The sequence below is a fragment of the Nansenia antarctica genome (assembly GCF_963989245.1).
Source record: "Nansenia antarctica genome assembly, chromosome: 2".
In the NCBI taxonomy this organism is placed as follows: Eukaryota; Metazoa; Chordata; class Actinopteri; order Argentiniformes; family Microstomatidae; genus Nansenia; species Nansenia antarctica.
In genome coordinates this window covers 26,474,118-26,500,613 of record NC_137675.1, presented here as the reverse complement: position 1 = coordinate 26,500,613, position 26,496 = coordinate 26,474,118, and the positions used below count along the sequence as shown (strand labels likewise).

At 45.0% G+C, this 26,496-nt stretch overlaps 1 protein-coding gene across 1 annotated transcript in view; it reads left to right on the top strand.

Moving 5' to 3' along the window:
- Positions 1-14,512: 14,512 nt before the first annotated feature.
- Positions 14,513-26,496, top strand: part of pik3r5 (phosphoinositide-3-kinase, regulatory subunit 5) — a gene marked incomplete at both ends in the record, with an annotated part of 17,339 nt that continues 5,355 nt past the window's right edge. Inside the window, 9 exons of the mRNA XM_080522895.1 lie at positions 14,513-14,615; positions 17,766-17,881; positions 19,905-19,973; positions 20,743-20,881; positions 21,706-21,775; positions 23,402-23,576; positions 24,490-24,658; positions 25,064-25,132; positions 25,541-26,496. The exon at positions 25,541-26,496 is cut by the window's right edge and continues 60 nt beyond it. Of these exons, the coding sequence (XP_080379021.1) occupies positions 14,513-14,615; positions 17,766-17,881; positions 19,905-19,973; positions 20,743-20,881; positions 21,706-21,775; positions 23,402-23,576; positions 24,490-24,658; positions 25,064-25,132; positions 25,541-26,496 (1,866 nt within the window). The remainder of the gene's footprint in view (positions 14,616-17,765; positions 17,882-19,904; positions 19,974-20,742; positions 20,882-21,705; positions 21,776-23,401; positions 23,577-24,489; positions 24,659-25,063; positions 25,133-25,540) is intronic.

Below are 26,496 nucleotides of genomic sequence, written 5' to 3'. Positions count from 1 at the left end.
TATTCATTAAACAATATTTTGTAATTATTTAAAAACGTAGGGGTAATCAGTGATTACCCTAACCCTTTTAGATTAAGATTGGCCACAAAAGGGATGAATATCTAGGAATATTTACAAAAAATGTTTGTAACTACAGTCCCTCCCCAATGGAAGCAATCTTATTTGCTAGCCTTTGGATAGTATCCTATATTCAAATTGAGAAATCTATCATTGGTGTCATTCTGAAGTTCGTATTGCGATGTGCTGGTCTTAAAACGTCAAACCTAAAATATACGATCGCATCGAACTACATGAAAATAAGCGGCATTGAGAAGAAGCGAATATGCGCATGTTCACGTGAATGGCACTAGTGACAGGAGACCTACAACACTATGGCTGCGTTCGTAAACTCGCTCTGGAATATGATCAGCACTCATGGAATGCCTTTTGTCCAATCAAATTACTTGGTCTCTTTATGACGTTGAACGCAGTGTGCGCTCTGGCGCTCTGAGCGAATTTACGAACTATGACGATAACGAACTACGAGAGACTGAAATAGCCAGAATGAGGCGCGGCATCGCTTTGCTTGCTATTTTTTTTTACTATTCAGATCGGAAGGAGGAATTAATGTTTGCAGATATTAATACATATTGATTTGTTTTTTTGTTTTGACTTGTCCATCGGACAACTGCAGGAGGAAGTCCACTTGTCCGAACATAAAATGTACTTGAGAAAATTAAAAAACAATGCAACAAACTATGCAATCAGGTAATTACCATGACCAAATCTGCTAAGAAAGAATACCTCGATAACAAAATCGAAGAAAACTTAAACAAACCACGTGACCTTTGGAAGCTACTTAATAGCCAACTAGGTTGCAGTCAAAAACTCAAAACCAGGTCTACAAACATCAGCATAAAATCTGGTGATTCTCTCCTTACAGACAAGCTGGATGTGGCTAAGTGCTTAAACACTTTCTTTACAACCATAGCCACTAAATTAGTTAACAATCTACCACCCCACTCAGGGCGTTATGGTGTAGAGCACATCCGTGCGTTCTACAATAAACTGGGTGTACGCAATGATGATTTTAAACTCTCCATGGTGTCAAACGATGAGGTGTTTAAAAAGCTAGGCGCTCTACACTCAGAAAAGGCCACGGGCCATGACAATATTCCAGCCAGATTTCTAAAAGACTCAGCTGCCTCCATTACCCCAATCATCACCCACATAATAAACCTCTCCATCAAACAGGGACACGTCCCCCTTGACTTTAAAATAGCAAGGGTAACCCCACTGTATAAAAAAGGAAGCAAATTAGACCCAGGCAACTACCGACCTGTTTCTATTCTTAATTCCATCTCGAAACTTATGGAAAAAATAGTTTATGAACAGGTCGATAGGTACCTTACCGAAAAAAATCTGATGTATGAATTTCAATCAGGATTCAGAACATCCCATTCCACTGACACATGCCTTCTCTATTTGAACGACCACATCAACCATGAGGTGGACTCGGGCAAGTACTGCGGCATGGTCATGCTGGACCTCCAGAAGGCCTTCGACACAGTAGATCACCACATATTGTTAGATAAACTGAAAGCAATTGGGTTCGATAGAACATCGGTGAGCTGGATGCAATCCTACTTAGAGGGGAGGGAACAGGTGGTTAGTGTGAACGGAACACTGTCCCCCCCCCTCCCAGTGACCTGCGGCGTTCCACAAGGAAGCATATTGGGACCTTTACTGTTCCTAATATATGTGAATGACATGTCATCAGCATGTAATTGCAATTTGTTCCTGTTCGCGGATGACTCGGCTCTGCTGGTCTCTGACAGGGACATATTGCAGGTGGAAAAAGCGCTAAGCACTGAACTGAGTAGTATCTGCATCTGGCTAGCTGACAATAAACTATCAATACACCTAGGTAAAACTGAAACCATCCTATACGGATCCCCATCTAAACTCAGAAAGGCTGAACATTTTAAAATAAAAGTGGGTAACATTAATATCACAAGAAAAGAGGATATTACATACCTGGGCTCCATCTTAGAGGCAAATCTTTCCGGAGATAAAATGGCAGCAAAAGTAATCAAAAAAGTGAACCATAAAACTAGATTCTTGTACAGGATATCCTCACTTGTCAGTAAAAACACACTGAGGACCCTATCAGGAGCTCTCATTCAATGTCACTTTGACTATGCCGTAACATCATGGTACTATAGAACCACAAAGGCCCATAAAACAAGACTCCAGACAGCCCAAAATAAACTGGTTAGGCTTCTGCTAGGCCTCAACCCTAGGACACATCTAACCGCTGCTCATTTTTTGAGCCTTGATTGGCTACGAGTAGTTGACAGAGTGCAGCAGCTTGCACTGGGCCTAGTCTTCAAGATACGCTACACCACAAAGACACCCAAGTACCTGTCAACATACTTCCAAAAAGTGAACAACGTCCACACATACAACACCAGAGGAAGCTCCACGAACCACGTTCAACCGCGTTGCACCACAAACAAGGGTTTAAACTCGTTTGCAAACTATGCAGTAAAGATGTGGAACGCCCTTCCTATAATCTTAAAGGAGTGCAAAACACTGCCCACCTTCAAAACCACTCTCAAAAAACATTTACAGGAGGCTGCAATCCGTAACTGGACCCTCTAAAACAAAAATCAGATTAAAAGACCCGAACTACCCACTGTACATACTTTGTGTTTTGTCCCCCGCCCCCACCTGTGGTGTATGTCCCCACCTGTCCTACCCGATGTACATACCTTATGTTTTGTTGTATTGTTCTTCCCATGATGGATGTACGTTTATCTTGTAGATAGTAATAGTTATTTGTCTGTATTATCATGTAGATAGTACTAGTTCTTTTCTTATGTCTGTCTTACATGTAACGATGAATTGAAAATCAAGGACCCCAATTGAAATAAGCCAGTGGCTTTCTTGGGTTTTTATCCTTTTAGTTTGACCTTGTATGTAATATGTACTGTCATGTACCTACTTCTGCAAACATTCTAATAAAGTTTTCAATCAATCAATCAATCAAAAAATCAAAACTTGTCCCGGACAAGCGGACAAGCCTTAATGTCGAGCCCTGCATCATCAAAGCATATACTATAGGCGCATGCAAAGCACGCAATGCAGGAAATACTGTTTACTCTTCAGTTTCCCTGACTACGATTGGTCAAACTACCTCATGCATGTTGTTATGTTTGTCAACTTACTGGCATTGCTTCTATTTATTATTCATCTGGTCACAATGTTTCCCTCTCCAAGAGGGAGGGGGATTTACACTACCATATGAAATGCAAATATCAGGCAAATGAGCTCCTGGGGAAGTGAAGAGACGATGTCAGCCTGTATCAGAACAGCTGAGTGGACAGAGAGAGAGCGAGAGAGAGAGGGGGGGGGGGGAGCAGGGGGAAGAGAGAGAGAGAGATATGAATTAGAGTCAGGAACTGTTTCGCAATGAGGATAAATACATGACAGCCCATTGGGCAATGTGGCTCAGGAAGATATTCTAACCAGAAACATGCTGCACATACAGACAGTATAGTGGTTAGTGATACTCATATGGATTTCTTATACAGAAAGTAAGTCTATTTTCTAGTTTATATGCATTCAAGAACAAGAGGCTGTTTTCCTATTGGTTTGCCTTACTGCTGGTGGTTCAAAGATCACTTTTTATCAGGTGAGGAGACATTTGACTCAAATGGCCACTCTGTCACAGTAATTATGTGTATATTCAATTGCAGTTATCAACCGAAACACTGTTTACTTGCTAAGCCAATGGGCCAGCTGCCAACAATGAAGAACAACGCCAAGACAAACAAAACACTGAAACACATCTTCATTCAGGAAAATATCACAAAACAAACAATTGAAACAAATGACTTCCTTTTAGGGTAGAGGCCAAGATCCCTCTTTCTCTTTCCTATTTTCCACACCCCACACAGACCAGCTTACACGCACGCACACACACACACACACACACACACACACACTTCCCACCGCCCCCTCTTTCCCCTTCCCCACACACACAGTCGCGAGCACAGACCCCCCCTGCACAAATATACACACACAAACACACACACACACACACACACACATAGACCCCCCCCAACAAACACAAATACACACACACACTCCCCCCCCCTCCCCAACAAACACACTTCCCACCACCCCCTCTACACCGCACTGTGCACAGCCTGCCTTCCTCATTGTGCTCACATGCACCTCTCTCATTCACTTCCTGTTTGCGTGAGTCGCTCCAACCTAGTGCGTATGCGTATGTGTGTGTGTGTGTGTGTGTGTGTGTGTGTGTAGAACACACTACCTCCACTACCTCCACTACCACTACTGCTTTCTACTCCTGTAAGCTGAGCGGCAACACCGGTCGTTTCTCTCAGTGGAGCAGTTTCTCTCAGTGAATAGTGAAGGACCAAGGATGTGGTGACACGCACCTCTTTCTCCCCTCTTTCTCTTATGAATGAATGGCAGTTGGGATTGGACCAGAGAGGCTTTACGCTCAGACTCAAGAGACCCGCCGAGAGGCTATGGATGTTGGGTGGTAACGACAGGTAAGATGCCTCCTCTGTGGTGTTTGATTTGACCCATAACAACTATGCTAGTAGTTGTACCTCTTTGATGTAGCTTCTTTTCTCCATCTGCACATTACATACTGTACATATTAAGCTACCATGACTGTACATGGCTAATAACTGTATATACCTCTAAACTACCGTACATGCCATACTGTAGCTACCTATCACTATCATTGTCATGTTTTTTTATATCATGTTTTTTTAAGGCTACATCATGTTCTTATATCATTATTTGCACGTCTGGTTAGATGCTAAACTGCATTTTGTGGTGTTGAGGGACAAGTGATGGAAACATGATATTCTGTATGTGTTTGCAGTCATGATGGGCAGATTTGTAAAGCAGTCACCGAGTTTCCTGGCTGGGACTGATAATAGTATCATGGTAATGATATTATCAATCTCAAAGTGTGAAAGTTGACCATGAACATGAAAGCTTTGTATATCTGTTGTTTTCATCTGTTTGTACGTAGGGAACTCAACTGTCAATCATAGGATCTGACAAGAGCACTTGTGATTGCTGCAATCCTTGGTGTAAACTATTGACAGTCAAACTATAAGCATATCCCATGTAGAGTTGGGCCAATATTATATATGATCAAGTATCCCGATAATTGGAGCATATCATGATATTGTTCTCTTTCAGAAAATAGCCTGTATGTGTAAGAAAAAGATGTTTAGACATATTCTATTAGACGTAACCCTGTCTGTTACACTATTACAGCACACAAGCTCACAGTAGATAGATAGATAGATAGATAGATGGATATGTAAGTACTTTATTGATCCCAAGGGGAAATTCAGGTGCTACAGCAGCTCAGACCACAGCAAAATAAAATGACAATTGAATAATAGGCTAAAACAAAATCGATCAAAACACAAAAGAAAGAGTGTGGAAGAGATTAGAGAGACCAGGTCAGGTTGTTAACAACCTATTTTGCTTAAATGATGAGGAGCAATCATCCTCATCATCCATACAACTGCGGCACTTTGTGATTTCACTTGCAAATTTGACCACCATAACATATCAAATATGGTGACTGTCAGAAACATTGACCGAACGTTGCTACATTTTGCACTGTTTGATGTAAAGTGAATTTGACAGTGGTGTGGCCAGTGATGGGAAATGTGGATGGGGGGGTGGGGAGATGTGGGTTGGGGTTGGGGGGGGGGGGGGGGGGAGGTGAAAATGATGTCACTGATTGAAAAGGAAGTAGACTTTAAGACCCCCCCACCTTGCACCATTTTGGGAACTTCTCCTTTTTCAGACTGCCAACGTGATTGGATGGTCATCGGTATAACAGGCAATGAGGAAGTATAGTAGAAGAAAACAACAACCATGTGCTTGTTGCATGGATACAGTACGCCTGTACCGGTGTTGCATGGATACAGTACGCCTGTACCGGTGTTGCATGGATACAGTACGCCTGTACCGGTGTTGCATGGATACAGTACGCCTGTACGAGTGTTGCATGGATACAGTACGCCTGTACCAGTGTTGCATGGATACAGTACGCCTGTAGCAGTGTTACATGGATACAGTACACCTGTAGCAGTGTTGCATGGATACGGTACGTCTGTAGGAGTGTTGCATGGATACAGTACGCCTGTAGGAGTGTTGCATGGATACAGTACACCTGGACGAGTGGCATCTAAATCAGACCAGAGGTTGTTATAACTTTGAAAACAAACTGTCAGTTAGCCGATGTAGCGATAGTAGTAGATAGTAGTCTCACTTAGGTCTTGCCAAAGTTCCTGGCAATCTTACCGCTTACAACTGATAAAGACCTTCAGTGAATCCTAACTTCACCGCAGAGCACACAGTGTATTTTGATGGTGTTGATGATGATAATTCAGATGTGAGGGACATAACAGGGATCATGATCAACCGGATTTGAGACCAATTAATGGTGCGATTATCGTTAAAGACGTTGTTATGGTTACGCGGTTTGCGTCGCAGCCGTTCTGTTACAATGGGACAGTTTGGACAACTGACAGTAAACTGATTCTATAAATAAATAAGAATGAATAAATTGCAGACCGTAAGAGTCATTGTCTGTCTGCTCATTGTCACGTTGTGACACAGCGTCTGCTGTTGTCTTGCTGTTGTTTTGTGATGCTTATTCCCAGTAGTCTGAATATCATGTTACACAATAAGATGTAATACAATCGCCTCATCATCTCGCATAATCTGATGTCCCAATTCTGACTGTGTTCCGGTAAATGACCCCAAAATGTGAGGGACCCCATGGTTGTGTGTCTGCATTCCTGCACGTGTGTGTGTGTGTGTGTGTGTGTGTGTGTGTGTGTGTGTGTGTGTGTGAGTGCGTGCACATGCGTTTTTAGACATTTTAGTCCCATGTCGATCTCCAAGTGTGAGTGAAAGTGGCAACACCCTTTTTTTGCAGACGAGGCTGTTACCATGGAAACCCCCCCCCCACCCCACCCCTGCAGTGTGATATACACAACCTCTTCCTGTTTGTGTCCCTATGACTGTTATCTACGGGATCTGTGTTTCGCCTTTGCAACACACACACACACACGCACACACAGAACTTTCACACCTGTAACACTTTCATACCTTCTGTACACACTTTCACAACACATATGCTTAAACCACACACAAAAGAAGTCAATACAGTTCCTCAACAACAACCTCAACAACAACAACAACATGCATTTCAGAATATATTCGCATAATTACCCAGAGCCCTCTTGTAATTTCAACCTTTATTGAGGAAGTGAGGGTAAGATTCGATACATTTTTTCGAATCATATGTCTGTGGCAACATAACCATATAAAAACAACACTGTTGGTTTTCATCACAAGTTGTTCACCCTCATCCCCAGGCTATTGCTGCTGCATATGGATAGCTGGTGTGGTCGTCTGGGGTTCAGGTGGTAAAACATGGCGTTAACAATGCTAAGGTTGTGGGTTTGATTCCCGATGGGACAACACATGCTGAAAAATGTATGCACTCACTGCTAAACTAAGTAATGTATATAATAATAATAATAATAATAATAATAATAATAATACATTAGACTTATATAGTGCTTTTCTAGTCACTCAAAGACGCTTTACAAACTGAAAAGATCGAGTAGTAATAATAAAAAGAAACAAAAGATGAATAAAAGAAAGTACAGGGGTCTAATTAATTTTTAGATTACTAATCTAAATCTAAGTGTCTTTGTAGGACAATCTACTCTGTATACTGCAATTACACCTAGATTTCGGGCAGAGAAGCGGCGAACAAGCAACGCCAGCATCCTCTCTCAACCGGCATGTATGTCCTGTATATGTTCATAGAAATTCAACTCTGCAGATTGGCTCTGTTCTCCAGTGCCTGTGCCTACCCTAAGCCTAAGCACTTAGCCCTAAGTTACTCCAGGGAGACTGTCCCTGTAATCTCTGATTGTAAGTCGCTTTGGATAAAAGCGAGGAGAGGCGAGGGTTAAAATGTTAAAATGTACCTGTGAGCGCAGTCACATCAGCTACGTTGCTGCTGTGCTGTAAATCAGACACTCCTGAATCTCAGTGTTTGATTCTATGTCATTGTACGGTGTCTCACTCTACCTGACACGGCTCCGTACGACAAGACTACAACCCCCACCTCACCCCACCTCACCGGTAGTCCATTGAACAACAAAAGGGAAGCACTTAGTTACAGTAGAGTGCTTATTGTTCGACTGTTATTTCCTAAAACCATAAAGGGTCGGTTCTCATACAGTAGGCCAGGAGGGCGGTGTGTGTGTGTGAAGTGTGTGAGGTGTGTGAGGTGTGTGTATGTATGTGTGTGTGAGAAGGAGGAGGGGTGGGGGTGGGGATCATAGTGGTTTTGGCCAAGCAGAGGAACTGTGCACGCGAATATCAGACTCCATCAATAACCCCCCCCTTCTCTCTCACGCACACACACGCACGCACGCACACACACACACGCACACACACACACACACACGCACACTCACACGCACCTCCCTCCTTCCCCCCCCTGGTCTATGAGAGTCTATCAATCAGGGGGGGTCTACACAATGAAGCCCCCCTCCCCCATCCTCCCCCATCCCCCCCCCTGGCTGTGGGAGTCTATCTGAGCAGCTGATCACACAGCAACAATGGAGAGGCACCTGCTTCCTCTGAGGACTAGGGGAGCAATCTTCCTGTCTGAGAGTTTAGCTGTTGGGAATGGGATCTGACAGGAGGACAAGAAGAGAGGGAAGCAGTGGAGGAGGAGAGGAGGAGGAGGAGAGGAGAGGAGAGGAGGGGAGTCTTAGATGAGAGAACTGGAGAGGGCTTGCCTCTGTTGACATGATGAGAGGCGACGCTTGAACACTTGAACACTTGCTCCCCACGGCATGCAGGAGGGACCGAGGTTCAAACCCCAACTGTCACAGGAGACTGTCAACACCAGTGACGAGTGACACCGTGGGTCAGCTGTCTCTTACTCGTACACTGGTAAACCCCGTGTTGCAACTACCGAAAATGTGGAAGTGTCCATGTCCTTGTTGACGCTACTACAGAGGATGTTCATACGCTACATCCTCTTATGAAAAGACACAGTTTCATACATTTGCCACCAACCGCCAGTCACGTAAACAAAGCGTTCAATATATAAACCCTTTCGAAATGTATTTCCTTTCCCATATCCCTTTAAAAGTATTCCATTGTAAAACATAGAGTGCAAGCCGTTGTTGTGAGCTAATAATTCACGTTTTGAAAATAGTTACCCCTAACCGCAATATCCCTGAGTCACCCGTTCATATTTGCATTGACGTTATATGGGTCAATAATATGATGTTATAAATGTTACTTAATACAGCATCTGTATGACTCACACGACGGCGCCGCAATATTAGGTCACACAGTGAGTCTTTTGCTTCAGATAAAGAGTTGCTTTATTACTGCCAGTGTTGACATCTGACCCCAGGCTGGATGTGGCCATGGTAATGACTATGACTTCCATAACGGCGGTTCCTTCCACTTCTCCGTGGCCCGAGGCCAACGCGGTGTCATTCTTACAATGACCGGGAGGTCGTTACCGTTGGTATCAAACAGTACGACTCCTCCTGGACGCCCACGCAGTGTGCCACTCCAAACACCTCTGGGACACAATAGACTACTACACCTTCAGAGAAGGGGGGAGGCCTGAGAAATAGGTCTCAATGGATGCATTGTTTGCGCAGTGGCGATTGTTATTGTTGTTGCTCGCCATTATTCTTGATGTTATGAACGGTAACTGCCTCTCTTTTGTTTGTTATATATATATGTACGCTTTTTTTAAACCAGGAAAAGTCTCATTCAGATTAAAAATCTCTTTTACATGAGCGTCCTGGCCAGGACAGGCAGCAGCACAACAAACAGGGTTGCAGACATAAAAAAAAAATCATGTAACAATTTACAATGAAATTGCAGAATCCCAAATACCAAAACTATTCCTCAATATCCGTCACAAGTCATCAACATCAGGGATCAGACAGGCGCAATATGAATCAGTCCGAAACATCTACAGCCAGGTCTGCCTGCCTCCAAGTCATTTAGAATGACTTTAACTGCCTCCAAGTCATTTAGAATGACTTGAACTGCCTCCAATGAAACCAGCTCCCTCCCGAAGATTCAGGTCACTTTGCAACTGATTCCAAGCAGAAGGAGCGGCGTATTTAAACGCCCTTTTTCTCAGGGGTCGCCCCACCGGTGGCCTCTGAACCCAGGGGGTAACCCTGGATTTCCCCATCCGCTGAACTCCCCATGTCTCCCTGAAGACACACACACACACACACGCACATGTACACGTACACACACGCACACGTACACACACACACGTACACACACACACTTAAACCCTGTGGTCCCATCTGCACACAATGACAGCTTCCTGTGCTGTCGTTAGTCGACTGTAACAAGACCGGACTAAAAATAGAGACACCTACCTCAGCCCCTCTCATCATGTTCGCTAACATGCTTCTTTCATCTGTGGTCAACTGTTGCCCTGACTGACATAGTAGCTTGTCTTTGTACGAGTCTGGCGCAGCTAAATGACAGTTGGAAGTGTTAGCGCTAGCTCTGAGGGAATGTTTTGAGCTGAAATCGACTTGTGATCCTATCTTTACTTTGAAATAACTCATACTGGCGAATAGTGACAATATCTTGAACTTATGTAGCACTGTTTCACGACAGCTAAAATAAACTGTAGAATTGAAGAGGCAATTACATAAGGTCAACAGCAAAGTAAAAACATAGGAGAGAGAAATCATAGAAACCAAGGCAAAATCTCGGTGACGCCATTAACGTTGATGCTGACGGATACGACACACTGATACTGCTCGTTCAGCACAGGGCCTCTCTCTCTGTGGGAGACCGTTGTTTCATTCAGCTTTCCATAGCAAGATATTAGATTTAATCGCCTCTGTGGTCACCTATGACCTTTGTGTGTGTGTGTATATGAGTCATATACGTATATGTATATGACCCACACACACCTATCTAATACCCATTATCTCTCATGTTTGGGATAGGGGTTTTTTCCCTCAGTCATTGGGGAGTTTCTGAGCTGCTTGATTCATTAAACCCAAATTAATGTGTAATGTGATGTCAGTGAGTGTTTATTGAACACCTGAAACTGTCACAAGCATTCTGACAGCTTGTGAAACACTGTGAATTTACATAGCAACACATCAACATGTCTCAAGTATGTGTGTTTTGAAGAAAAAAAAACTTGCCTCGTGAAGTTTCAGTTTGACTCAAACCGAGGAAGTTGTTCAATTGGCAATTCCTTATACCCCAAATCTAGGCATTTACCTATGGTGACATTGAAATTCCCTAATAGGGCAAGAAAGGATATAACATTCGTTTGTGCCTCATCAACATTCGCTAATTGCTCCAATGTCGGGATGTTACGTTTCCCAAACACTTTGTTGCATTAAGATTGTCTCCAGAAGTCCATTTTTGGCCATGGATAAAATATTATCAGTGCTAAGAATGTTCCAGAAACTGTTTCAGAAACTCATGAACAGGGAAGACTACAGCATAGGTATTTTTTTTAACTTTCTTTGCGAAAGGGCCTGGGATGCAAAGATCACATCACCACCTGTACTTCATATTACCCCAACGAGCGCAACAATATGTTCCTTTTTTCTTCTTCTTTACACTAACAATGACTCTGTAAAACAGTTCCCCAAGTCTCTGTTCTGGCGTAGCATCTGCTTATTGCAGTGAGTGAACTGATGTCCACTTTTGTGTCACTCGCTTCCTGAGGTAGGTCGATGAGCTGCCCAACACAGTTCCAGCGTACTTTATCACGGTTTATAATCTAGCGCTGAGGTCGTAGTCACGTCATAGAACACTACTGTGGGTTCACAGGGATTATTTCACTGAATCGTGACGACACATCTTTGTAGTTTTGACTGCACAGGTATTGTAATATATACAATATCTAGGCCGAATTGTATGCAACTCATTAGAGGGACATTTCTAAATATCAACATTTTAGATTTGTTTTATCATCCCACTGATTAACAGTAAGTGGTCATTACCACAACTTCATTCACTTTGATTAACCTGAGGGTGAGCACAACCTCTTGAACGTGCCGCTGTCGTAAATAAATGACAGGAAATCCCTTCAGACTTGTTTGGTGGCCAGGTACACAGGTGTGGTGGGTGATGTAGATGATGTTAGGTGATCAGGTACACAGGTGTGGTGGGTGATGTAGATGATAGTGGCCAGGTACACAGGTGTGGTGGGTGATGTAGATGATGTTTGGTGGCCAGGTACACAGGTGTGGTGGGTGATGTAGATTATGTTTGGTGGCCAGGTACACAGGTGTGGTGGGTGATGTAGATGATGTTAGGTGTCCAGGTACACAGGTGTGGTGGGTGATGTAGATGATGTTTAGTGGCCAGGTACACAGGTGTGGTGGGTGATGTAGATGATGTTTAGTGGCCAGGTACACAGGTGTGGTGGGTGATGTAGATGATGTTTGGTGCCCAGGTACACAGGTGTGGTGGTGATGTAGATGATGTTTAGTGGCCAGGTACACAGGTATGGTGGGTGATGTAGATGATGTTTAGTGGCCAGGTACACAGGTGTGGTGGGTGATGTAGATGATGTTAGGTGATCAGGTACACAGGTGTGGTGGGTGATGTAGATGATAGTGACCAGGGACACAGGTGTGGTGGGTGATGTAGATGATGTTTAGTGGCCAGGTACACAGGTGTGGTGGGTGATGTAGATGATGTTTAGTGGCCAGGTACACAGGTGTGGTGGGTGATGTAGATGATAGTGGCCAGGTACACAGGTGTGGTGGTGATGTAGATGATGTTTGGTGGCCAGGTACACAGGTGTGGTGGGTGATGTAGATGATGTTTGGTGGCCAGGTACACAGGTGTGGTGGGTGATGTAGATGATGTTAGGTGATCAGGTACACAGGTGTGGTGGGTGATGTAGATGATGTTAGGTGATCAGGTACACAGGCGTGGTGGGTGATGTAGATGATGTTAGGTGATCAGGTACACAGGTGTGGTGGGTGATGTAGATGATGTTTGGTGATCAGGTACACAGGTGTGGTGGGTGATGTAGAATGTAGATGATGTTTGGTGGCCAGGCACACAGGTGTGGTGGGTGATGTAGATGATGTTTGGTGGCCAGGTACACAGGTGTGGTGGGTGATGTAGAGGATGTCTAGTGGCCAGGCACACAGGTGTGGTGGGTGATGTAGATGATGTTAGGTGATTAGGTACACAGGTGTGGTGGGTGATGTAGATGATAGTGACCAGGGACACAGGTGTGGTGGGTGATGTAGATGATGTTAGGTGATCAGGTACACAGGTGTGGTGGGTGATGTAGATGATGTTTAGTGGCCAGGTACACAGGTATGGTGGGTGATGTAGATGATGTTTAGTGGCCAGGTACACAGGTGTGGTGGGTGATGTAGATGATGTTTAGTGATCAGGTACACAGGTGTGGTGGGTGATGTAGATGTAGATGATAGTGGCCAGGTACACAGGTGTGGTGGGTGATGTAGATGATAGTGGCCAGGTACACAGGTGTGGTGGGTGATGTAGATGATGTTAGGTGGCCAGGTACACAGGTGTGGTGGGTGATGTAGATGATGTTAGGTGGCCAGGTACACAGGTGTGGTGGGTGATGTAGATGATAGTGGCCAGGTACACAGGTGTGGTGGGTGATGTAGATGATAGTGGCCAGGTACACAGGTGTGGTGGGTGATGTAGATGATAGTGGCCAGGTACACAGGTGTGGTGGGTGATGTAGATGATAGTGATCAGGTACACAGGTGTGGTGGGTGATGTAGATGATAGTGGCCAGGTACACAGGTGTGGTGGGTGATGTAGATGATGTTTAGTGATCAGGTACACAGGTGTGGAGGGTGATGTAGATGATAGTTGCCAGGTACACAGGTGTGGTGGTGATGTAGATGATAGTTGCCAGGTACACAGGTGTGGAGGGTGACGTAGATGAAAGGCGCTGTGACTCGTGCAGTACTAGAAAGAAGACAAACAGATGTTCCTTGCCCAGACAACGTCATGCAAAACTGGATGCCTGTATGCTTCCCTGATCTGATAAGGGGGTATTATGCTTTCGTGTGTGTGTGTGTGTGTGTGCGCGCGCGTGTGCGTGCGTGCGTTTGAATCTGTGTGTATTATTATCTAATTATTAGTACTCATCGAGATAGTCACTCGTCAGGAAAAATAAAGTTATGTTAAAATAAAGTTATGTTATTGGTTTGTAAATACTCTATCTCCCACTAAATCAATCTCTCTCTCTCTCTCTCTCTCTCTCTCTCTCTCTCTCTCGCTCTCTCTCTCTCCCTCCCTCTCTCTCTCTCTCTCTCTCTCTCTCCCTCCCTCTCTCTCTCTCTCTCTCTCTCTCCTTCTCTCTCTCTCTCTCTCTCCGTCCTCCAGGGTGTGAGTGAACATGCAGCAGCACACGTCATGTACAGAGGACAGGATCCAGCACGCTCTGGACAGGTGTCTGGACGGCCTCAGGCGCAGCCCCACCACCGCACCCACCTGGAACGGTAAGAAAAACTACAACCCCCATAGGCTGACCCAGGTTGAGTTGAGTTGAGTGATGAGCCATGTTCACCAGACGGGCCTGGGGCCTGTAGTCTTTAGTAGGTAGCTTTGATCCTGAAACAAGCCTGAGACCTGAAGGCTTGGGTTAACTCCCTTTAGCTTGGCAAGCCAAAAACAGTCTCTATATACGGTTGCTACGGCAACGAGTGCGGCCCCCCCTCTAGCGGTTGCGGCTAATTTCGTTGCTACACTTTAAGCCCATCGGTCTAGCGCAAGCTACTAACCGTCGATCAAAAACTCCACTACCCCCGACGACGAAAGCCCCCCTCCCTCCCTCCCTCCCCGTCAACAAAACGTGGAAGTGGGGCCGGGGGGCACACAAACAATCTTGCTTAGGGCCACAAAAGTCCTAGGGCTGAGCCAAAAACACAGCCTTGTGGTTACACCGCGTGCTCTGAACCCAGCTGGTCACCACTGTCCTGTCAGCAGACCATGTTGACATGTTGACAGTCACATCCAGTAAAAATACTTGTTTGTTTCCCTGAGCACACGCACACCATGTGAGAGAGACACGTCTGAGGCTTATGCGGGGTTGTAATATTAACACATAAGGATTTTCTGGGCGATTTTGGCCCGATTTTCGGATGTCTGGAAATGACAGAAAACGCCCGATTATCAGATGGATCTTAACATTTTCCTATAACAAAATCCTGTGGTGTGAGGTGTGTTAAGAGTCAATTCTCTTCAATTGTGCAATCAATTCTCCCGACAACCTGCTCGGAAAATGGGCGTGGCCGGCAATCGTAAATGTTAAATGTGTTCAATACTTACGACCAGAAATCATAGGGTTGCCAGGTTGTTTGGTGGAATTAGCGGTTTTAGACTGTGGTTAGGGTGGAAAATGTCATTTCCATCTGGCAACCCTGCTCGCGAGTCCAACTATAACGTAGCCAATCAAGAAGCGAGCTGACTTCTTCTTTTCGTTATTCGGCACTTTATTTGCCCTGTCGCACATGGTTGTCTCGTACAGGTCAGTCAGGGTACTACGTTAGATAATAATACTAATAGTCGAACAGCACAGAAGATCACCGGCGCCCCCCTCCCCTCTCTGGAGGAGCTGTACAAAACACGCTGTCTCAGGAGGGCCTCCAAGATCTCCAGGGACCCGACCCACCCTGGGCACGAACACTTTGTCAAGCTGCCCTCGAACAGGAGGTACAGGACCCCGGCCGCTAAGACAAACAGACTGAAGAACAGCTTCTACCACAGGGCCGTCAAGGCCCTGAACACAGAAAAGGCCTAAGTTCTGGGCCCAGGACAGTCCGGACGGATTGTATGGCAGCTAGTGCTGAGGCACAAACATGTACATTTTCAAGCCTGCAAACTGTGACACTTTAAAATAATGTGAAAAAATACTTTTTGTGCAATATGACAACCCTAGTTGACTATCTGTGCAGTATAGTACAGTGGATTGTGTACATAGCCTTTATTGATGTAAACCAGCTCCTTACCTTCTTGTGATTTTATGCATCTATGCTCTTTCTAAAATGTGTTTTCTTTTTCCTTTCCTAAACACCAGGGGAGCCACCCCTCCTAAATTTCGTTGTTTGGTACCTGTACTGTAGCAATGACAAATAAAGTCCATTCCATTCCAATAACTTTATTTGTATAGCGCTTTTCCTGCAAACGTTGCGGCTCAAAGTGCTTTAATCATTATATAATCTTAATTTAATTATTTTGTAATTTAAAAGCAATATTAAAAGGATGGGTTCATGCGAGATTTCTGGCTTGGGGAACGAGACTCTAGAGAGTTTGGAGTCTGTCGTAACGAAAATCTTTATGTCTGTGGGGTGCTGAAATGGGGAAATCGGCGCACACCACACACAATACGATCAAGGCTGTTCAATCCAAGATTTTGTTTCTTCATGTGTGGGGTCTGTCTCACATAAGATTTCGGTTAAGATTTTGAAAATCCTTATGCGTGTACCCCGCTTTATATGAGTGAGTGAGTGAGTGGGTGAGTGTGTGTGTGTGTGGGTGGGTGAGTGTGTGTGTGGGTGCGTGAGTGTGTGTGTGGGTGGGTGAGTGAGTGTGTGTGAGTGTGTGAGTGAGTGTGTGAGTGAGTGATGAGTGTGTGAGTGAGTGAGTTTGTTGTTGTTGTTAGTCAGAGAAGTGTTATTGCACACTGAAGGGAAGTCACCGAGTTAGGTGACACTTTGGCTGAGGAGGAAGTGGTAGCACACACCGCAAGCATGACTGCCTACTAGGGCATGATGGGTACGTGAAGGTAGGGCAGAGAGGTGTGTGTGTGGTTTGTGTGTGTGTGTGTGTGTGTGTGTGTGTAAGTGTCAGAATCAGGCCTCCACATGCTGATTTGGTCTCTTATGCTGATTTGCACTCTGCTGCTACTACTTTATTCTTGTTGATTGCTGATTGTTGTTTAATATCCTGCTTATTTTTTATTATTGATTGTGTATTCTGCTGCGACGTCAATGTCTAATGAACCTGAACCCAGGAGTTTCACTCTGTGTATCCGTACATTGATGTAATAATAAAAGCTGATTCTGATTCATGCGTGCGTCCGTGTATGAGGGCTCGGGGGGCGGGGCGATCGAAACACGCAGCGTGACGCAGGTGCTACGTTTTGATTTGGCGTACGTTTGGAAATGACACAGATGCCGTTGATGTGATTGACAGACAGTTACAGCACAGTACAGTGTGTACTTCTCTGGAGGGACACGCCTGTCCTCACGTACTGGTTTTCATAGGTCTGTTTCACAACGACAACAGAGGTTTTACACACATCAAAGTAGGAGCACAGGAGCAGGATGAAAAAGAGATAACCAACAACGCTTCGACCTGCGTGTTTTTTTTTTTTTTGTCACGAAGAGACGATGTAGGTCGAAACGTGTCGTGTCGCTTGTGTCACCGTCTTGATTAAATCGTTGATTAGAGCCATGCTCTCTCTCACGTGTGTGTGTGTGTGTGTGTGTGTGTGCGCGTGCGTCTGTGTGTGTGTGAATGCGTCCGTGTGTGTGTGTGTGTGTGTGTGCGTGTGTGTGCATGTATGCGTGTGTGCATGCGTCCGTGTGTGTGTGTGTGTGTGTGTGTGTGTGTGTGTGTGTGTGTGCGCGTGTCCGTGTCCATTGCAGTGCTGATGTGCTCGGCTGGCCAGTCTATGAACCGCTGGAGTCTGGAGGAGCTGGTGAAGAGAGACCCAGAGAACTTCCTCATCCTCCTGCAGCAGATCCTTCGCAAGACCAGAGAGGTGAGAGGTCAAGGGTCATGTGAGGACAGCTCCACGGCATCATCCAGCTGCAGCCGTGTGACGCAAGTTGACCTACTACGGTGGCCGAGGAAGACAAAAATGAATTAGTCAACTTGCATTCATTGTTGCACATCCAATTACGGTTAGCCTAAGGGTTAGGGTTAGAATACATAGGGTTATGGCAGTGGCGTGCAGTCAGGTGAGGCAGGGTAGGCAGTGCCTCACCCAGGCATTTAAGAAAGAAAAAGAATATCAGTCTTTTTTTATTTATTTTTTTTATTTTTCTCATTATTCTTAACTTTAATGTGTTAAAATGTTGTTAAAATAAAATTAAATGATGTAAAATGTGTTGTTTTAAAAATATAATGCATGCCCTGGCACCAGGAGAGTTTGCTCCCAAAGCTAGCTGATTGCTGGCGAGAGGCTGAGGCAGACTGTGCTTGTGCCTCTGTGCTATGCGAAGTGATAGACCAACAGTTTCGTAGGTTTGCGCATGCGTAGTCTGTTCTCACATTGTCTTCATTGATGGACGTTGAGGCACCGTGCCATGCTGCCTCTGACAGCATGATTGACAGTTTGCGTTTGGCTTGCCGTAGCGGCATCCTCTGCTGTTCGCTCCGCGGTTCTACATTTCCCCAGCAGTAGCTCCATCAATCGTGGGAATTATGTCGAACTTTTACATTTGATGGCAGAAAAGGATGAGAAATTAGCCGCACATTTGCCTACGCATGTTACATATGCTTAAGATAATGTAGGCTATTGCGTGCCGGTTCAAATGCTGTAAATCCTGTGTTGTTGATGCAGGTGAATTTATATTGTCATTGAGCTGTTTTGGGTGCTGCTGTAAATCCTGTTGAGATGCAGGTGAATGTAGGCAATGCCATACAGGCTGTTGCGCTACGCTATGTGTAGTTATGAGATAACAATACATTTGACATTTTTGACCAGCTATTTGATAGTATAGTATATATGGGCTATGTGATTGACTTTATAGTATAGTATATTAGCCTACATTACATTAGTCATTTAGCCGACGCTTTTATTCAAAGCGACTTACAATAATTGCATTTAACGTAGGAGTGTACTGCTTTTTTAAGGCAAAATGAAGAATAGCAAACTAAAAATACAATAGGTGCTTAACAGGGAGGATTCTGGTAGTAGGAATGGAACTTAAGGAACTTATTGAAGAAGTGAGTTTTGAGCCTGCGTTAAAAGATATAAGGGCTATTGATTGCCTTTATAGTATGCGCTATGCCATTTGAAGTCTGGCTGCTGCGTTATTCGCATGATTTTTTTTTTAATAGCTCGCTGCCTACCCAGCCAATGACCTCACTGCACGTTACTGGGTTATGGTTAGCGTTAGGGTTAAGGTTAGCGTTAGAATCGACGAAACGAACCATATACAGGGCTCTCAAGTCTCACGCATTGGGCGTGAGACAAGGTGTGGCGTGTGAGCGTGTGAACGGGTTGAAATGCGTGTGTCTCACGCCCAATGCGTGAGACTTGAGAGCCCTGCATATATGGTAGTTCAGATTCTGTCAAACTCCATCACGTTTGGCTGCGGCTGCAGCTGGACGCATCTCCTCAGGTGCTGCGGCTGCGGCTGCGACCTCTGCGTACAGGTTCCTATCTGCCACCTGTAATACGCAGCACGTTCTGAATGAGTTATGAGTAAAGTCTATGCGATACGGAAGCGTGACACCTGGTGGTCAGTCTGTGTACTGCAGTTCCTAACATGGCTATTCAACACTAATGTACTCTGACAGCAATTTGCCCCTGATCAAAGTCACTCAGGTCTTTTACTCCTGCCCATTTCTCCTGCATCCAACACTCAACAACTTCAAGAGCTGACTGTTCACTGTTAGCTGCCTAATATATCCCACCCCTTGACAGGAGCCATTGTAACAAGATCATCAATCTTATTCACTTCACCTGTCAGTGGTCATAATGTTTTGGTGTTTTGTGTGTGTGCGTGTGCGTGTGCGTGTGCGTGTGTGCGTGTGTGTGTGTGTGTGTCCTATAGGTTCAGGAGCAGTGTCGGTATGAGCTGGTTGCTCCCCTGGCTCTCATGTTCTCCTCCACCCTGCTGCAGGTAAAACCTCAGAACGTTACGTATCTTCAACGTTACGTATCTTCAACGTTACGTATCTTCAACGTCACGCATCTTCACAGTCAGAAAGTTGTGGCTGTTAAACATCACATGATCCTGCTGATTTAGCTAACCCACCACACAACATTTCAAAATCTCCTTCTGGGCTACAGTGACGTTTCACATAAACCATAAACAACCACAGTGAAAGTATTTCCGTTGACAGATTGCACTATGTACTGTACCTGTTAATCCTGTATATTTGTATTTTATTATTGTTACTGTTTATATCCTTGTTCCTCCTATTGTTGATGATGATTGATGTTTTAGAGCTGTTCTGCCTCAGGCATTTTGTTGCATTGTATATTCGTATTCAATGGAATGACACAATAAACAAAACTTGACATGACTTGATCTTAAAAGTCAGAAAGTTTATTCAGAAAATACACGTTTCTGTTTTCCTGGACAAAGAAGACTTAAAGACTTCTTCTTCTTCTTCTTCTTCTTCTTCTTCTTCTCCTTCTTCTTCTTCTTCTTCTTCTTCTTCTTCTTCTTCTCCTTCTTCTTCTTCTTCTTCTTCTTCTTCTTCTTCTTCTTCTCCTTCTTCTTCTTCTTCTTCTTCTTCTTCTTCTTCTTCTTCTTCTTCTTCTTCTTCTTCTTCTTCTTCTTCTTCTTCTTCTTCTTCTTCTTCTTCTTCTCCTTCTTCTTCTCCTTCTTCTTCTTCTTCTTCTTCTTCTTCTTCTTCTTCTTCTTCTTCTTGTTCTGGTGGCAGACCCCCTTCTGCCCCCCGGAGGTGGAGCTGCTGGAGGAGGCCTGTGAGGTGTTCAGGTGCTTCCTCACCTGGCCGGAGCCCTACTGCAGCGTGTGTCGCACCCTGCTGGTCACCTTACACCAGGAACTCAAAGCCCCAGGTAACCATGGAAACAACCCCGCCTTCCCGCCCCCCGACCGTTCCACGTTCCATGGATTCTAGGTTGATTCATGTCACAATATTGATCAATTGAAGCAAAATATCCACTATATATACGTATATAGTGGATATTTTGCTTGAAATTATCAATATTATATAAATGTATAGATTTTATCAATATATATATATATACAAATACATACTCATTTGACTTTCAAGGTGTTTCTTAATCTGTTCTGAAACACTAAAAGTGGCTAGATAGCTCTCAACGATCTGATCAGATACATAATACTGTATATGCCTCTATCAACCATGGTTATTGACTGCCCCCTAGTGACTATGACAGTGAAATACAATGTATTAAGTTACTGAAGATTATTGTATTGAAATAGACTGAGAGTTTCACAAGTTCCACGTGTTTAATATTTCAAGTTTCACGTGATTGAGAATGAAGAAGTGTAGCTTTCGTTTTTTGCATGATAATGCTTTGAAAGGAGATGTGGTATTGGAATCCACAAAAGCAAAAGCAGAAGTGATGATAATCTGATAAGTGATAGCCTGCCCCTTTCACAGAAAGCATCAATGGACTGTGGTATGAATCCCATTTAGCATGTACCTCAGATTTCTGATAAAGTCTTTCAGATTAATGAAAGAAAGAATTCATGAACTCTTGAATGAGTGAACACATTAATATGAATGAATGGGCGCTGACATACAGTGTGCTATACAAGATCAACTCATTATACAGTAACCCCATGAGTAAGTAGGGTTGCAAAGGACTGGAATGTTCCTGGTAAACCTCCTAAACCTTTGCTCATTTCACAGGGATCTCGTACCACAGACTGGTCAGAGAGGAGCAGGGGCTGACCACCGCCGCCCACCGCTCAAAGACTATGTGAGTCAATGGCACAGTGATTATTACCATGTCAGATTCACCTCTGCTGCTCTGATGCATCTGGTGGTCAACAGTCTCTTTCTATCATTCTTGCAGTGTGAAGTGGTTTTGTCCAGGCTACACCAACTATATGTGCTACATGTGTATAAGGACACAGACATAGAAATACAACACTATGATTATGAACACTAACTGTTATTCACTGATGTTTATTTTACTGATGGTTGCTAGGTTAATGGTTGCTAGGTTAATGGTTGCTAGGTTAATGGTTGCTAGGTTAATCGTTGTTAGGTCAATGTGGCTATGGTTAATGGTTACTAGGTTAATGGTTGCTAGGTTAATGGTTGCTAGGTTAATCGTTGTTAGGTCAATGTGGCTATGGTTAATGGTTACTAGGTTAATGGTTGCTAGGTTAATGTGGCTATGGTTAATGGTTGCTAGGTTAATGGTTGCTAGGTTAATCGTTGTTAGGTCAATGTGGCCATGGTTAATGGTTGCTAGGTTAATGTGGCTATGGTTAATGGTTGCTAGGTTAATGGTTGTTAGGTCAATGTGGCCATGGTTAATGGTTGCTAGGTTAATGTGGCTATGGTTAATGGATGTTAGGTTAATCGTTGTTAGGTTAATGGTTACTAGGTTAATGGATGCTAGGTTAATGGTTGCTAGGTTAATGATTGCTAGGTTAATGGTTGCTAGGTTAATGTGGCTATGGTTAATTGAGGTTAGGTCTTGTGAACTTGTGATCCAGTTCTTAAATTCAGCTTCTCATTTCCTCGTTCTGTATAAAAAGGAACATGACATCATTTGACAAAGGAAGGAGGTGAGAGTGTCATCTTTCTCTCTAAATAACTTTCTCTGGTATCTAGTCTAGATATACATCAGAGAAAGTTATTTAGAGAGAAAGATGACACTGTCACCTTTGACTTCCTTTGTCAAATGATGTCATGTTCCTTTTTACACAGAACGAGGAAATGAGAAGCTGAATTTAAGAACTGGACCACGAGACAAGACATAACCTTCTTAACCTACTTAATATATAACATATACGTATATATATATATATCTTTATCATGGTGGTCACACACTGAACTCTAGAGAGGATCACTAAAGCATGTGTACAGGTGGGGTTCTGAGAACTCAAACTGTACTTTTTATATCGCAGATACTGTACTTATACTTATACAAGTATACTTGTCTACTGTGACTATTTAGTAGTAATAACAGTAATCTGGCCCAAATTCTCATTTTATGTATTGCTTTTCAGCAATGTGTCCTTAGTGTTCATAGGGTCAAGGGTCATATATAGGTGGCTTGGAAATCCCCATCTGCCCCCCCCACCCCCTCCCATGTCAACATCTCTACTTCCTTTTCACACTTTGTCATTTGGGTTTTTCCCGGTCAACTGTTGGTGTGTGTGTGTGTGTGTGTGTGTGTGTGTGTGTGTGTGTGTGTGTGTGTCTTGCATGTATGTATGTTTACGTGTGTGTGTGTGTGTGTGTGTGTGTGTGTCTTGCATGTATGTATGTTTACGTGTGTGTGTGTGTGTGTGTGTGTGTGTGTGTGTGTGTGTGTGTGTGTGAGTGTGTTCTCACCTCTCACCACAACACCCTACATGTGACCCCGCAGGACCGTCCTTCTGATGAACCCGGCCGAGGTGCCGCCTGAGTTCCTGAGTGTGGCGGACCAGCTGAGCGGCATCCAGCACCCCCAGAGAGAGACCTACACCACCCTGATCAAACACGCCTACCAGGCCGCCCTGGGCACCCAGTACCCCCTCCACCACCTCCACAAAGCCCTGCAGGTACCACACCACACCCCGCTGGAGGGGCTGGGCTGGGCTTAGACCACTGTCACATGGTTTAAGATTGGGTTGGGTTGGATTGGGTTAGGTTAGGTTAGGTTAGGTTGGGTTGGGTTGGGTTGGGTTGGGTTGGGTTGGGTTAGATTAGATTAAGGTTAGGTTAGGTTAGAGTAGGTTAGATTACCGTAGGTTAGGTTAGGTTAGGTCAGGTCAGGTCAGATTAGGTCAGGTTAGGTCAAGTCAGGTTAGGTTAGGTCAGGTTAGATTAGGTTAGGTTAGGTTAGGTTAGGTTAGGTCAGGTTAGGTTAGATTAGGTTAGATTAGGTTAGGTTAGATTAGGTTAGGTTAGGTTAGGTTAGGTTAGATTAGGTTAGATTAGGTTAGATTACATTAGATTACATTTTATTGTCATTACACAGAGTTCAAGTACAGAGATAATGAAATGTAGTTTGGCATCTAACCACATAGTGGCCAAATAGTGCACAGTGCAAAAGACTAGACTACCATGATGTAGACAAGGTATTACAGTATAGGTATTACAGTGAGTATAAATACATGAATATAAAAGTGAATATACTATAGTTGTTGCTTTATTTAGTGTCATGACAGATCGACGTGATGCGGCGCCTCTAGACACCCTGTGGTGTTCGTGGTCTCTGGGGGTTTGGTTGTTTGATGTTCAGAAAAGCCTGAGAACCGTTTAGGCAGAGAGGCCCAATAGTACTAATAGACTCATGTGATCTTGTGAGCGGAACAGGATGCTGTTTTGCGGCCTGTTACTGTGGAGACAACAATGCAGACCAGGAAACATACAGTACTGTATATCCCTCGGGGGGACTGTGATTGGTAGAAGCCTACGTGCTGGCCGTTGTGACATCACAATGATGACAACCACACAACCGTCCCTCAACAGGCCAAGAGCGTGGAGGAGCTGGGGGCGCTCTTCTCCGTGGTGACCGACGCCATGGAGACGGCCGCTACCATGGGCGACCAGCAGAAAGGCCGAGGTCATGTGACCCAGGCTCTGGAAGGGCTGAGGGAGAGGATGGGTGTCCCGGCGTCCAATGGGAAGAAGTCTGACGGTGAGAGGGGCGGAGTCCCGGTCCCTGGCCATTTTCCTCATCACGATATATAATAATGATGATATCTTGTGTACACTTTTTAGATTTTTTTATTATTTAGTTTTTTAACATTTTATTGATTGTTTTGGGGTTTTCTTACATATAATGTGTTGATATTGTTGGTTGTAGTGACTTCACTGTACACATATGATAGTAATAGTAATAATAATAATATGCCATTTAGCTGACGCTTTTATCCACGGCAACTTACATTGCAGCGAGTGCGTCAGTATATACAGTCCCAGCTGGAATCGAACCCACAACCTAAGCGTTGTTAGCACCATGCTCTACCACCTGAGCCACAGAGGACATACATATACATGTTGTATTTATCATACTTCCTGTCTCTGTCTGCTCTCTCTGCAGGGATGCTGCAGACTCTACCACTGCCCTCCACCAAGTGTCACATGTTCCGCTGGGACCAGGACAACTTTGGTACGAAGGCTGCACATACACCCTATACTCATGCTATTTCTATTATTTCTATTATGCTACTCTATTGTCTCTTGTCTTTTTTTTTATAACTATTGCAATTTTTTCTTCTTGCTGCAATGTCGAGAAACGAGAAACGAATTTTACTCACTGGTGGAACAATAAACTTCTGATTCTGATTCTGATTCTGACACCCTACTGAGGGATAAGACATTGCAACAGTATTTTCCCTACATCGTAATGATATCATGCTGACTTGACTACAGTATTTGACTTGGTTTGGGATTATACAGCCCTGCAAATGAATACATGTTGAAATGGAACAACTTTGCTGCCACGACTGTTTGTTGCATCTTCTGTGACTGTACACACAATTGTAATGTGGGTCTCTGCCCTTTCTGCTTGACTCAGACATCCTGAACACCATCCTGGAGAACGAACACGACCTGACCGGCCTCCAGAACCTGAACAGCCTGGGAGAGCACGAGAACGAGGATGAAGATGAGGAGGAGGACGAAGAGGAAGGGGCAGAGATCGATGTCGAGGAGGAGGAGGAGGAGGAGGATGAAGAGGAGGAGGAGATGGAGGACTTTTCCATGTCCCACATCCCCCACGGCTTCAGCTTCATGGACCACCGCGCCTCCACCTTCTCCACCGCCTCCTCCCTCTCCACCGTCTCCAAAGACTCCATGTTCTCCACCGTCTCCGTGGCCTCCTCCTCCTCCTGCTACGGCCACACCACCCTCTCCTCCTACACCTCCGGAGCCGACAGCGACTTCTTCGAGGAGCTCGACGACACCGCCTCCACCTCCACCTCCGCCACCTCCTCCGCCACCTCCTCTCCCGTCCACGAGAAGAGCCCTCCCGGCGGCGGGGGTCACCGGTCCAGCAAGTCGTCCCGGCTCAGCCAACACTTCCACCGGCTCTTCCACAAACCCCGGCACAGCCACCCCGTCTTCAGGACCAAGAGCCTGGGCACCCCGGAGACCAAGGACCTCATCCTGGTGCGGCCCAAGCGCTCCAACTCCCTCCCCCAGCAGGTCCACCTGCCGCGCCGCGTCCCCCCAGACTGGAGCACCCCGCCCCAGCCGCCGGCCCCACTCCAGCCCCCCCAGGCTCTCAGGCACGTGTGCTTCCGGCGGAGGCCCATCCTGAGCGTGGAGGAGGACGGGGAGGTGGCGGCCACCACGCTGAGGGTGGTGGTGTTCGGGGCGGATCACGTGGCGGGGAAGGTGGCGAGGGCGTACAGCCGGCTGCGGCAGAGGGAGAAGGCGTGCCCGCGCCTCAGCCGGGTGTTCAAGCTGCAGTTCTTCTTCGTGCCCGTGAAGAGGGACGCGGCGAGGCAGCCGGGGGGGGAGTGCGTGAGG